The following is a 14,351-nucleotide window of genomic DNA, read 5'->3' as shown; positions in this document are numbered from 1 at the left end:
TTTGTCCACATTTCTTGAACTATTTTCTAAGACTCCTTGTCATCACACAACTGTTTTTAACGCTCATGCATCCGCCAAACCACCATCACCAAAGGGCATTAGTTTCATCACGAGGGTCCACTTCTCTCCACCAATCACATGCAAACACAAACAACCATTCGTTTGTTTTCTTTTTTCTTTTATTTAGGTATTAGTTAAACCACCAATCACGTGCCAGTGCGTTATGGGATTTCTAGTTAACAATGTCCAAACATTAAACAAAAAAAATCCCATTTATAAAAAGAATGTGTCATATAAACCAAGAGCAGCAGTACAATATATCTAAAAACATGATCAAACAATATTATTTGACACACTTAATTTTTCACTCATGAATCATCATCATCTTACACACTAATCACACATTAATCACTCAAGGATTCTTCATTTTAATCCTCAATTTCCTAGCAATTTGCGTTGCTTTCGGATGCACCGGTCTCTTAATCGAATCACATTGTTCGACTTCAACCCAATTAATCACCTTCAATATAAGTGACTGAAGAACCTTTTTATCCTTTTCCATGGTTTTCTTCATACCCTTTTCCAATGCCTTCTCCAAGAACTCCATAAACCAATTCCCGGCTTCCGTTTCAATCTGCATTCCCAATGTTATGGTATTACTTAAACTGCAACAAGGATTCTTATTCTCATCATTGTCAAACGCTTTCGCCTTTTGATTCGTTGGTGGTCTCATTTGCTTCCCTAAACTCGTTGACTTTTGATCGTTTCTTTCGGGAAACGCTGCGATTGACTTGTATAGCGCGGCTCGTCTTTTCGAAGCATTATTTGAGTCTAAATTATTATTATTGTTGTTGTTGTTGTTGTTCGCGACATCATGCAAGGCATGTGTGTTTTCAGGAGGACTTTGAGCTGTTGCAGCTTTGATGGATGTCATTTCGGCAACTGCTTGCGCAATTTGACTATGGAAGTCAAGAAACTGGTCAAAACAGTCGGTTGGACTTTCGGGTTTGGCTGATTTGCTCAAATTGGATAGATTCCTTTGGAAAATTTGATGTTAAGACTTATTAACAAAATAAAAAATGTTGACATAAGAAAACTAAAAGTTATTCATACTTGAGAGACCGGACAAGAGTTTCGGTAGCAGAAGCCTCTCTAAGTGCTTGAAGTGCAATCTTCTGAGCTGTTTCGCGTTGCTGGACGGCTTCCTGAAGTGATATTGTAAAAAAAATCACTTAAAAGTTGTAAATTTTCATATGGGATTTAAATTGGACTAAAAAGACAGAAAATTCGATCTTGACCGGATTCAAATTTGGTTTTCGAATTTTTGAACCGGGTTCAAATTTGTGATTTTCAAACAGATTTTGACCCGAATATTCAAAACTATTCATATATATTTATTTTTATTTTTTATATTTATCTCATAATTCAAATGACACGAAAACGGACTGGATGAGCTGTTGAAGGCATACCTTTCCCAAAAGGCCAAGTTTTCCTGGTAAATTAAATGATGAGCTATTGTCCCCATATGGAGAATCTTGTTGTGAAGCCATTTGTGAGTTTGAATAACTCTTTGTCTCCGAGGCAACAGTTGGAGAAGACGACACTCGCGCGTTCCTTAAATTTGGAGGCGGTGTTGTGCTTTTCTTTTCCTGCAATAACAAAATTGCAATATATTCATGATCAACTGAATTTTGTCACTCTTCAAATTGCTTGTAAAAATTTGATATGTAAAGTATATGTAACATAATTTACTGAATGACTAATTTTGCAGACCAATTTCTATGTAACATATGTAAAAATAAAAAATATTCACTTCCTTAGCTTTCTCAGTTTAGCATTTTGTACTAAAAATTTTAAACATATTCACTAGGGGTGTAAACAAGCTAGCCGAGCTCAACTAGGCTCAAGCTATATGCTCGTTTCAAGCTACTTTTTTAAAGCTCAAGCTCAGCTCATGAGTTGTTTTTTCAAACTCGGGCTTGACTTATTAGTTAATTTATATACGCTTTACATTTATTTTTATATATTTTGAGGAAAAAAAACCTTAAACGAGCTTAAGCTCGGCTCAAGCTCGTGTAGTAAAGAGTCAAACGAGCCAAAGCCCGCGCGGCTCAAGCTCGGATGTGCAGTAACATAGAAATCCAAAAGATATAAAAGTTAAAAATGCATAATGCTCGTTAAGGTTCGATGAGCCTAAATGAGCTTCCCATGCCAGGCTCGAGCTCATTTCGAGCTTTTTATCACCAGCGGTGTGGCTCGTTTACACCTCTAATTCACATTACTAAACTACAGTAGACTTATAATTAACCATGATTAACAACAATATCAAAGAGAACAATGTACCTACAGTTATATTTAAAGGGCTTCTTAACACCTTCGCATCTCGGTCACAAATCGTACTCTTACTCCTCGGATACTTCATCATCGGCCCATTAACCGCACAACTCTTTCTCGTCACAGGACTCTCCATCATCTTCGACAACAACGCCCCACCCGCAGACCCTCTAACCCCATCCTTCTCACCCACCCGACTCCTCACCATCGGCGACATACCAACATTCGCCCCCCTCATCACCGACCGCGACTTCACAGGGGTACAATGATCAAAATCCAACGGACACTGTTTCAACACCATCGGCGACGCACACGCCCCGTCTTGCCCGGTACCCCAAGAACCCCTCCTCGGAGCCGAACATTTCGTATTCGAATTAAAAATCGTCTTTTTTTCACACTTTTCCCCTTTTTCTCTCAAACCCATTAACGGTTCGGGCGTTCCAATAAACGGGTGTCGGCCCGGGAGGGGTTTCGCCCCTTTCGCTATGGGAACAGGTGACCCGGGTTCTAAATTATCGACATATATAAACTGACCGAGCTGCATTTTGTTGCTGAGAACAAGATCATCTTGTTCAAAGGGTAAACTGACATAGATCGAATGAGACGAGTCGGATACTTTGATGTAAAACCCGTGTTTCGGCCAGAGATCCTTTTCGTCGAGTTCAGCTGGGACGATATCGGTTACTTGTAAAAGTGAACTCCGATGTTCACTTGTGGGTTTCACCCCTGAATTCATACGATTCAGAAGCTTTAACAAGATCCCGGGTGCCAATGCCGCCATATCGAGTAATTCAACAACGAAAAAAATCAAGAAAAAACTAGGGTTTTGATCATACAACTCGATTCAATTGGCGAATTGGTTCAAGAAAAGATTAGGGTTTTGATTGGTGAATGAATTGAGGAAATGGGTTTGTGTGGAATTTAGGGTTTATGATGATAACGGTAACTGAATTTAAAAATGAAATTAATTTTGTGAACGTTATGGAATGAATATAGATGGCCAACGGTCATATTATTGTGCCGTTGAGAACGGCTATGTTTTTGGGTCATGTTATTCATACACCGCTTCTAGAAACTCACACACCCTATATACGATCGTATAGGACATATACGATCGTATGGAACAAAAGTACATCTGCACGCGCAGTGTACGGAATCTGACTGGGAGTCATACGATCGTATGGAAACAAAAAAACATAAACCGAATTTGATTAAGATAGCCGTGCATGTTAAAACCAAACGTGATATACTTGGACACGAATTCTGCATAATATATGATATATAATATCCCGTACGTATTACCCTCGTTTTACGCAACGACACGATACAATATTCCGATGTGATATATTATTCAGTTTATTATTTGATACGACACAATATTTCGGACGTGATATAATATTCTACCGGTTTTAATATACGGGTCTCGCGCCAAACGAAGAGGACAAACAACTAGTTATACTTTACAAAAGTTTAAGCCTTTTAAAGTTATAATTTCTTAAAATAGTTATACCAACATTTCCGAATAATAAATGGGTAGTTAACACATGATATACCCTTTGTTAAAACTCAAAACTCACAAGTTGCATATTTGTTAAAAAAAAAAAAAGTTATACGATCGTATGGTATCCATACTATCGTATGGAAAGCCTGAACAACAGACAAAACCTGCAAAAATCTGACAAAAGCTGCATTCTTATACGATCGTATAGGAGCTATACGATCATATGGTTTCTAAGGGTGTGCGAATAGGTCAAAGGGTGTGTGAATAACCAAAGTCTTCATAAAATGGTATGGTTTAATGACTTTAGAGAGTAAATTGTTTTGGGAAAATTAATTATTTGTATTCTTACTGAGTACATTTTGGAGCATTAAAAGGCATTAATTTCTTTTGATTTTTGGATTTGTAGCATTAGAACTTTTTTTTTTAACAAATGGAGTCTTGCTACCGGGTAAACACATTGACAATATATCATTAATACATGCGAGGTTGTGATCGCAGTGCTGATGACTTTGTCTGCCACTAATTCCTGGGAAAACCCATGTGTCAAATGTCTACTATGGTAAAACTCCTGCCTCACGCATGATATTTTGTTAAGAATGAATTTCCTAGAGAAAGTTACTACTCATTTAGTAACATTAAAAAAACATTTTGTAAAACAAATGACCATAGTAACACTTGGGCCACTAGTGAGGGAGGGACGTGGGTCATCACGTTGAGACGTTTTGTAATTTGTCGTCTCTCTAGTCTTTTTCATAGGTGATGATTTCTCTCTTCTCACATCACATCTTTTGTTTGAGTGTCTCCTTGCAAAACGATTTGTGTCTTTTTAGTTCGTTTCTCTTTCTTCCATGTTTAACCAACGACTACTATGGGCTTTGGTGATAGAGATGGTCTTAGAACGTATGTTACCTAATATATGAGGATTGTTTAGGGAAAGATATGCCCTTTTGTTCTTTTTTTTTTTAAATCACCAAGACACCAAGTTATATGAAAATGAATAATTCGATATATGGTATCAGTTATTATTAAGCTTGGACAGTTGGAGAAAAAGACATTATAATTGTTGTTTGTTGGAGAATTTTAAGAGCGAGAAACGAGAAGGTGTTCGAAGATAAAGAGATCAAAGTGGAAGAAATTATAGGAGATAAAATTTGTTCGATTTTCTTTGGTTCAATAGATCCATATATAGATTAATAGATTTGTTGAATTGGTGTAATTTTGCTTTCATGCAATTTTTTTTTGTTGGTTGCTGGCGGCTGCTTAACGGATTGTGGAGACAGTTTTATGGGTGGTGGGTGATTCCGCTTTTGTTTGTGTTATTTGTTTATAAAAGTTTATAGTCCGGAAAAAAGAAAAGGTTACCACTAATCTAGTAATCAATATCTATATTGCTTTTAGAAAAACTACTTAAAGCTTAAAAAGGTTAAAGCTATAATAAGTTATTAGCCCACGTGAAGTGTTGGACCAGACATGTGTGATTTATTTATTTTCTTAAAGCCTGCTAAGGCCCAAAACACTGGATTGGATTAAAAGTTTAAAACTCAACTAACCAATCAAACTAAACAAAATTATTCTGGCCGTAAATGAATGGGTTCATATCAAATACAATTAATTTTATTCTGAGAATTGTATAAATAACTATACTAATAATTTAATACTAAAGTACTTGTTATTATAATATAAATTTTGAACTAGAGTAATAATTTTTAAACTATATTATTTTTTATAATATAATTACCCTAGTTTAAAACTGTAATTACTCTAGTTATTTGTATATTTAGTATGTTAATCTTATCCTGTAAATAAATTATCACGATCTTATTCAAGTTTATTCCCTATTCTTTCAGGGTTTGTTTGCTATGAAATAACCGATTCACCATTTCTTCTTTCTTTTTCACCGACGATAATTTCTCTCTTCTCTCATTACATCCTATGTTTAATCGCCCCCTTTTCAAATATGATTCTTTGTATCTCTCCGGTTCGTTTCTCTTTCTTCCACATTAGACAAGTGACCACCGTATTCTTTTGTGGTAGAGATCAGTGGCGCTTCCAATTTTTTATTATGTTGTCGGAATCTTTTAGGGTTAGCAATTTATCGCTATATGCATATATAAATATTTTCAGGTCAAATCATGTCAGGCTAGGACATTAGAAATGATAAATAGGAAGACAATATCTATACGTCCATATGGATTTCCATTTTTATCAAACCTATCTATTACCCAAGTCAGAATCTATTACATAAGTATTTGTCTGACTAAGTTTAAACTAAAAGGTAAAAACACACACATTAATATAAATTATAATGATATTCAAAATCTACAAAGTAATCATCTAATTAAGAAAATAATCACATGATTGAGAAAATAATCAGTAACATTATAGAAAAAAGTGTCGATCAAATATTAAGTAAAATTTACAGGAAAAGTTAAAAAAATGACATGAATTGGGGTTGTACATGATTTTAATATAGGATGGATGTATTACATCAATGCAACGATGAACATGATACCAATATTCCGGTATGTTCATGTTTACCCACTTTTTGTCATTTTCTGTTTTTTAAGAGTTTTTGGTAGTCCGCATCTGAAGAGGTAGGTCCCAGCAGAGCTCAGTTGGACCCGCAAGACTCACCTCGAAGAGGGACGTCTGCGCAGTTGGACACGCAAGACTCACCTTAAAGAGGGACGTCTGCGCAAACACCAACTGGATCTGCAGGACCCACCACGCTCAGAGAGATGACGTCCTTACGCGTAGTACGCAAGTTGTTCCCGCAGGAAAAGCCTCCCAATGGTGACGTACCCCGCCTGTTCCCGCAGCTGCGGATACTAGCCATCAGGGAAGGCTACCCGCACTAACAGCAAGGCTACACGCACAAGGCACTAACTCTCAAATAATTCAGTAATGTCACCTGAAGAAGGAATGAGCAAGCCGGGAATACTCCCGCCCAAAGCCGGGAATACTCCCGCCTAAATGAGCCAGTCCGTACGCTACTGGAGGATCTTTTGTACTGTATCTGCCAAGGTATGGACAAAAGATCTGACCAAAGCAGCGACAGCTCACTGACAACAGTACGACGAGGAGCACGCTCTAGTACTTAATGTCACTATCAGCCGCTGCCTACTCATCAACCCCTGTCGTGGCACGTACATAGCCTGCAGTTGGTGGAAAAGGAATAGTACACAGCCGGCCATGTCACTATCAGCCGCTGCCTACCCACCAACCACCAGCATGGCACGTGCGTAGCCCATAGTTGGTAGAAAAGGAATATTATACAGCTGGCTATACCTGTTTGGACACCTACCTTCGGCTATAAATACTCCAACACCTTGGAACGGTATTATCATCTTATCTTCTCTAGCTATTTCTCTTAATATACACTTATATTCAGAGCAATCTAGTCTGATTCTCACGCCGGAGGGTGGTCACAAGGAGGAACCCCCCCTTCTCAGTGACGAGCTCACGGTGTCTGTTTTGCAGGTCATAAGAAGAATAACCATCTTTGCCGGACCTAACCCTCGTGGGAAACATCTACTTAACCCCCAGATTATCCGTAATCTGCCGGGGTCACTTAGTGTTTCTTCTTTGGCGCCATCCGTGAGATTTGAACCCACGACCACGTGGTTAAAAGCCAATTCACATCATTTTCAAACATGGGATGCTATTCTCCCAATTTCTTAGCAACTTTGACTTAACTACTATTCTACAATATACTCTTTAAACCCCTCATATATGTTTTTTTTCCTTTTTGCATTTTTAATTAACATTTAAACTATTTCATAAAGTACGTGTAAAAGTTTTTTAGTTATAAGAGCAACCACATCAGGCTACATGCCCCAAGGTTCAATCCATGTGGCTTCTTGTAGATTTGAAGGAAATCAAACTTCACCATTGTAGAGCATTGCGGATTGTTGCAGATCTGCCATTGCAAACTTGCAGCAGATTTAAAGACCCCCCCCCTCCCGGGACATATGATATAATATACACATATGCATACATATTTTATATTTTTAATAAGGTTTGTAAGTGTTTGTTGTTGTGAAACAAAATGGAGTTTTAAAAAAGAAAATATATATATATAGCGTGACGATGATGTAACGGTTTGCATAAGTTTGTCGTTCTAGATGCTCTAAGTTTTGACAACCTTCTTAAAACTCACCATACAATGGTACATCATTAATTTTAATCAATAACCCGATAAATAAAAGATATATTAAAAAGAACAAAAGCCATCGTCTATTTTCAACCAGTGTTTGGTTCTTTAACTTGTTTTGTATAAAGTAATTAAATAAAATTATAGACCGTCGTTAGTCAAACACTGTGACCTTATTTGTTCAAACTCATTAAAACCACCAATAAACCAATAATAGATTCAGTTGCCCTTCAAATTGCAAAAAGTTGCTAAAAAGACTAACCTTTTTTAATTTTTTATTTTGTCATATGCAGTTATTCTAAAATAATTAAAATCTCGTAAGATGTAATATATTATTGATCAACTATATATATGAGTACAATATGATAAATAAAAGGAAACATAATCAAATGCAATCTCATAATTACATAATTACGATAACACTATAATAACCAAACTATAATAATATATCAATTAACTCGAGATAAGTTTTACATCAATTAACTCGTATCCTTCTTCCGATAAAAAAACTCTCGGTTTGAAATTCGAAAAGAATCTAACGGAGGTCAATTGAAAGAAAAATAGTCGAAAAGTTAGGCCATTGACAAAAAATTTTAAAAATATGATTATCATCAGCCAATACACAAAATGTTAGATTATTTATTTCTAATTTGCAAAATTAAATCAAATAATTCACAGATATAGGGGATTCTAAAACTAACCAAAAAAGTAAACTATGTCATTTCCCAAAATAATATACAAGGACTTCTTTTTCAATTTACTCATTTTATGGGGGGGGGGGGGGGTGAAGTAGCTTGTCACATTATAAATACTACTGGCCAACCACAAATCAAAATGCAAAATCTATTACATCCACTACTTTTTTCTTTTTTTTTTTTCAGAAAATTATTCATAATTTTATCTTTGAAGATGAAGGCATGGCAGTATCATGAATATGGTAGTGTTGATGTACTAAAGTTGGCTACCGATGTTGCGGTTCCGGATATTAATGATGATCAAGTCTTGGTTAAGGTTGTTGCTGCTGCTCTTAACCCGGTTGATTTCAAAAGAAGGCTTGGACACTTTAAAGCTATCGATTCGCCTTTGCCGGTAAGCTTTCCGTAACGATTGTTTGTAAATATCTTAAGAAAAAAAAATATTGGATTTTAATAGTGTTGACTACGACTTATAGCCCGCTAATAATTTGTATTTACAAATTTCCAATGATAGTTCAAACTTTCTCTTTTGTTGACAAAAACAATTTCATCACAAACTTGTATTTGATTTTCACTCGATTTTTTCCATAATAATAGTTATGAACAAAATGAATCAAATGATAATAAGTGTATAATATATGATGATTATGTTACCGGGATTGTTTTTGGCAACAAAAGTGAAAATTATAATTATCATTGGTTAAATTGTGAGTATAAATATTTATTATCGACTACTAGATAATAGTTTAAATTATTAACATTCAATTTTTCTAAGATTTCTAAGAGAAAAGAAAAATACCAAAATAATGTATATTTAGCTAGCTCTTTCCTATAGTGTCCATCCTTAATCTTAGACCATCCGTAGTCAGCCACAATTGTGGTGTTTTGAGGGGAAAACGCTGGGGTACCCCCCAGACTTTTTCCTTCAGTGTTTTGGGCTTGATAAAATTGCGTGTGAGGATGAGAGAGAAAAGGAAATATATATAATTATTGTATGAGAGTTGTGTCGTTTTTTGCGTACTACGCCACTTTTTGCAAAATTCTCCATTGATAACGGAGATGTCATATGACGCAAAATGCCTAACGGTTAGGTGCGTTGAGTACAGATGGTCTTATCGACCCCACACATCTTTTAGTCACTAGATGACAATCAATTAGCTGACAATTAAATAGACATTAATGTGGACATTTTATAAATAAAATGGTCAAATAAACAATTTAAAATCTATTCATGTCTTTATCATTTCCAACCATTCTTTCAATCGCCAATTGCTGATTAATGTATTATTATAGTTTATTTTGAAAATCAAATTGCATTTACAAAAGTGTAGTGACTTTGACTTGGAATCAGGATCTATGCATTACATAATCAGTATCAATAACTTAGTTAGGCTGAGGAAAGTGGGGTTGAGCAGGGGGTGCGGCCGCCTACGTGGCTCGCGAACACCGCTACACTCCTCAGGTGGTTGGGGGCGCGGTGGTCTGGCGTGGCTGTGACCGCGGGAGGAAAGAGCCGTTGGAGACTCGTTGACTGGTCAACCTATCCGTTGGCCAGTCAAATATATATATATTTTACCTATAAATACAAATCCACACTTTCTATAAAAACTCAAACCACACATTCTCTCTATCAAAACTTCTCTTTATCTCCATATTTATAAATGGCATCGTCGTCATCGTCTTCCTATTCTACCGAAGAAGACGAACTCATTTGTCAAGCGGTTCAAACGACGGTAAGCTTTTTGAGAGATCAAAATCGGCCCCGAGCCCCATTGTTCCGGCAACCGCGTATTCGTGATCGAAAGACCGCTAACGAAACTTTGATACGTCACTATTTTAGTCCCAATCCCACATATGGTGAGGATAGTTTTAGAACCCGTTTTCGAATTACTAGATGATAGTTTTAGAACCCGTATTCGCAATGTTTTATATTATTATTAATGTAATGTTTTATATTATTATTTAATGTATTATTTAAAATAATTAAATAAAAAAAAACTGGATCAAGCCCCTGATCATCTGGACCACTACACCCTCTGGGGTTTGGTTGAGGGGCTTGATCCATGGCCATGTCATCGCCTACGTGGCGCAGATATATTGGATCACTTGGGGCTCAACCAAACCCCATTACCCTTAGCCTTAGAATATATATCTACCAAAATTAGAAGATGCCAGTTAATTATGAAACCTTTGTAATTATGATAATTGTTTCTTTTTTATAGGTGAAGTTTCCAATTAATTGTAATTATCTCTAGTTGACTAGTTCTCTAACAAAATTAGAAGATATGATTTGATAACGTTTCATTTGTAGTTCTCTTAAATATTTTTTTATTGTGACAGATAACTCCAGGATACGACGTCTCGGGCGTCGTTGTGAAGGTTGGAAGCCAAGTAAAAACACTTAAAGAAGGAGATGAAGTATATGGAGATATAAATGAGAAGGCTCTTGATGGACCCAAACAACTTGGAACATTAGCTGAGTACACAGCCGTTGAAGAAAAACTATTAGCATTAAAACCCAAGAATCTGGATTTTGTACAAGCTGCCGCTTTGCCTCTCGCAATTGAGACCGCTTATGAAGGTCTAGAAAGGGCTAAGTTTAGCGAAGGCAAAACAATCCTTGTGTTGAATGGTGCTGGTGGAGTTGGATCGTTCGTAATTCAGGTATTTTAATCTGTTAACATTGTGTATATTATATTAAGAGTAATGCATAAGTTGGTGGCTAATCATAGCTATAAGCTGTTAATACAGCTTGCAAAACATGTGTTTGGTGCTTCCAAGATAGCAGCCACATCTAGTACCGGAAAACTGGAGTTGCTTAAGAGTCTAGGTGCCGATGTAGCAATCGACTACACGAAAGAGAATTTTGAAGATCTACCAGATAAATATGACGTGGTGTATGATGCAATTGGTAAGAATATTATTGGACGAATAGACGTGTCGACAGTTTTGACTCATTTACTTATTATGGTATATTCGGTTTGTGCTTTAGTTTATGATAAACAAGTTAGATAAAAAAAATGGGATTATTACCAATACTTTAAAATACAAATCCATTTTAATCATTGATGTGTCTCAAGGTTGTTATGGCTGGCAAATAATGTGTTAAAGCATCTTTAAATAAAAAATAAATAAACTTTGTTATAAAAAAATCTAGATGATTACTAAAATAATATAGTTTTGGGGCAACCTCTTTAAATACAATCATGTTAAAAACACTAAATTATTTAATTTTAAGAATCTCTTCTAGGATAAAAAATTAAATTTTTTTAGGATTTATGAAGTTTATGTAAATATGTTTGCTTGTTCACTTACAAGGATGATACAATGTTGTAGGACTACCGGAGAAAGCAGTGAAGGCGGTTAACGAAACTGGTGTCGCGGTGTCTATAACCGGGCCAATTCCACCACCAGGGTTCGGCTTTGTTCTAACATCTGATGGATCCATTTTGACAAAACTAAACCCTTATCTTGAAAGTGGAAAGATCAAAGTGATAGTTGACCCTAAAAGTCCATTCCCGTTTGACCAAGTTAAGGAAGCTTATGCTTACCTTGAGACACACCGGGCTACCGGGAAGGTAGTTATATACCCGATTCCTTAAGGTCTGATTCGGATTCCAACGCATCGTTTATTCGAACACCATTAATAAATAGCATGGCTTGCTTTTCGAAACAGTGGGAATAATAATATGGTGTGCAAAGAGTGTTGGTTATAATATTTGATCTATGTGGTTTGTGTTTTGTAATCTCATGCTTGATAAATGTTGCCATTATCTTTGTGCTATAGCTTTGCTTTTTTGTTTGTTTTCATGGGTAATGCCAACCACTGAGAAAGAAAGAAGATTAAAAAAACAAAAAAAAGAAAAAAAAAACTAGTTGTTCAACACAGCAAGTCTAATTTCGCATTTTCGATTCATTGTTGTTGTGGACAACATACCACTAATTAAGATGGACGTATAAGGCCATGAAACACAGAAATGTCATTTGCCCCAAAACCAAATCAAGAATGGTCCAACCTAGTGATCAAATGCAAGGCCGTCTCTAAGAATGCAGGAGACCTCGAGGACCTTATGCAAATAAAAATAGCGAGCCCCCTAATTTTTTTAAAAAATGAAACCAAAAGATGGTCTCTAATCATTCTATATGGGCTAATATACAAATATGTTTTATTCTTTATAAATTATTCGAAACTAAATAGGCTTTTTATTTCACAGTTTGTTTAAAAAACTATATAAAAAAACCTAAATATGAAGAAAGAAATTAACTTGAACATCACAAACTAATAAAAAGAAAGGAAATTTTGGTATAAAACAGGAGGAAATGTTAATAGCCCGACCATTATTTAAAACCAATATCCCTTTTATATTTCATGCATTTGTTTATACATCTATATATCCAACTTGGTTTTTATTCTTATTTTGGGCCCCTAACACCTTTGGGCTTAACACGGTGGCACAACCCACACATGCTACGAGCCGGCCCTAGTCAGATGCTTTTCCAAAGTCTATTATGAAGAACATTGCAAATTTTTCCTGGCAACTTTAACTATTGCAAAAATCTCATTGAGAATCAATGGCCATCAAGAATGTATCTGCCCGAAATATACGCCGACTATGAGCTACTTATCACTGTCCCTACTATTTTTATTTTGAGTCAATCGTGTTACGAGTCAAACATAAGAACTTAACCCAAAAGATTAGTATGATGGGTGAGAAAACCCATTTTGCTTGATGTAGGATAAGTCCAATACCTTCCTATGGTTTCAGTCCGTAACACAAACTAACTGAATAAACCAAATCAATTAACCGAACACCTATTGGCTAATTTGGTGGAAGCTAATAACCAAACCGGACCGAATTGAACCATGCACACCCCTACCCGTTTCCATGCCCCATACCCTAAAAACTAACCCTCCTCCTCCTCCTCCTCCTCCTCCTCCTCTTCTTCTTATTATTATTATTATTATTATTATTACGTTGTGTTTAGTGTTTACATGCGGTTTAAAAATTGCAAGACTACAAGGGCGTGTTTGGTAATTTACACATTTCTATTTTGTTATGTTATGGAAGTAGCTTGTCTCAATATAAATATAGCAGTAGCACACTAGCTCTATAAACTCTTCATAAGTAGCAAAATTTATATACTCTTCATAAGAATCACTAATAATAATAATCATCAATGATGAAGGCATGGCAGTATGCTGAATATGGCAGTGTTGATGTACTCAAACTGGCTACCGACGTTGCGGTTCCTGATATTAATGATGATCAGGTCTTGGTTAAGGTTGTTGCTGCTGCTCTTAACCCTGTGGATTACAAAATGATGATCAGGTCTTGGTTAAGGTTGTTGCTTAAGTCCCACGGATGGCGCCTCCCCTTCTCAGTGACGAGCTTACGGTGTCTGTTTTGCAGGTTCCCTAAAGTACAACTTACTCTGCTGGACCTAACCTTCGTGGGAAACATTATCTAGCCCCCAGATTATCCATAATCTGCCCGGGGTCCCTTAGTGTTTCTTCATTGGCGCCATCCGTGCATAAGGCTAGAACTACATCTTTCTCCAGTTTTTCAAAACTTCCAAGATGACTAGAGAAATTCCGGTAACCACAACCCCAGCCACTGGGGTAAACACCGGCAACACAATATTTACAAACACTACCCCAGCCACCCAA

At 36.3% G+C, this 14,351-nt stretch overlaps 2 protein-coding genes across 2 annotated transcripts; one reads left to right on the top strand and one right to left on the bottom strand.

The window, feature by feature from the left end:
• Positions 1-260: 260 nt before the first annotated feature.
• On the bottom strand, positions 261-3,320 carry LOC143554708 (uncharacterized). The gene is made up of 5 exons (XM_077044404.1): positions 2,533-3,320; positions 2,348-2,502; positions 1,470-1,649; positions 1,114-1,205; positions 261-1,037 (listed from the first exon to the last, which is right to left on the bottom strand). The coding sequence occupies exons 1-5, from the start codon at positions 3,113-3,115 to the stop codon at positions 413-415; spliced, it is 1,635 nt and encodes a 544-aa protein (XP_076900519.1). The 5' UTR covers positions 3,116-3,320; the 3' UTR covers positions 261-412.
• Positions 3,321-8,807: 5,487 nt separating this feature from the next.
• On the top strand, positions 8,808-12,460 carry LOC143554707 (2-methylene-furan-3-one reductase-like). Its single transcript, XM_077044403.1, has 4 exons — positions 8,808-9,077; positions 11,024-11,347; positions 11,435-11,594; positions 12,020-12,460. The coding sequence occupies exons 1-4, from the start codon at positions 8,823-8,825 to the stop codon at positions 12,283-12,285; spliced, it is 1,005 nt and encodes a 334-aa protein (XP_076900518.1). The 5' UTR covers positions 8,808-8,822; the 3' UTR covers positions 12,286-12,460.
• Positions 12,461-14,351: the final 1,891 nt, after the last annotated feature.

This window comes from Bidens hawaiensis, unplaced genomic scaffold, assembly GCF_021521415.1.
Source record: "Bidens hawaiensis isolate Kalapana, Puna unplaced genomic scaffold, B.hawaiensis_p1.1 tig00017819_1, whole genome shotgun sequence".
Classification (NCBI taxonomy): domain Eukaryota; kingdom Viridiplantae; phylum Streptophyta; class Magnoliopsida; order Asterales; family Asteraceae; genus Bidens; species Bidens hawaiensis.
This window is presented reverse-complemented; position numbering and strand designations above follow the sequence as displayed.

Coding starts and splice junctions, on each gene's coding strand:
- LOC143554708 (XM_077044404.1), bottom strand. CDS start 3,115: ATGGCGGCATTGGCACCCGGGATCTTGTTAAAGCTTCTGAATCGTATG. Junction 2,503..2,532: donor TATGTCGCCGATGGTGAGGA/GTCGGGTGGGTG, acceptor ATGGGGTTAGAG/GGTCTGCGGGTGGGGCGTTG. Junction 1,206..1,469: donor AACTTGGCCTTTTGGGAAAG/GTATGCCTTCAA, acceptor ATATCACTTCAG/GAAGCCGTCCAGCAACGCGA.
- LOC143554707 (XM_077044403.1), top strand. CDS start 8,823: ATGCAAAATCTATTACATCCACTACTTTTTTCTTTTTTTTTTTTCAGA. Junction 11,348..11,434: donor TTGGATCGTTCGTAATTCAG/GTATTTTAATCT, acceptor CTGTTAATACAG/CTTGCAAAACATGTGTTTGG. Junction 11,595..12,019: donor CGTGGTGTATGATGCAATTG/GTAAGAATATTA, acceptor ACAATGTTGTAG/GACTACCGGAGAAAGCAGTG.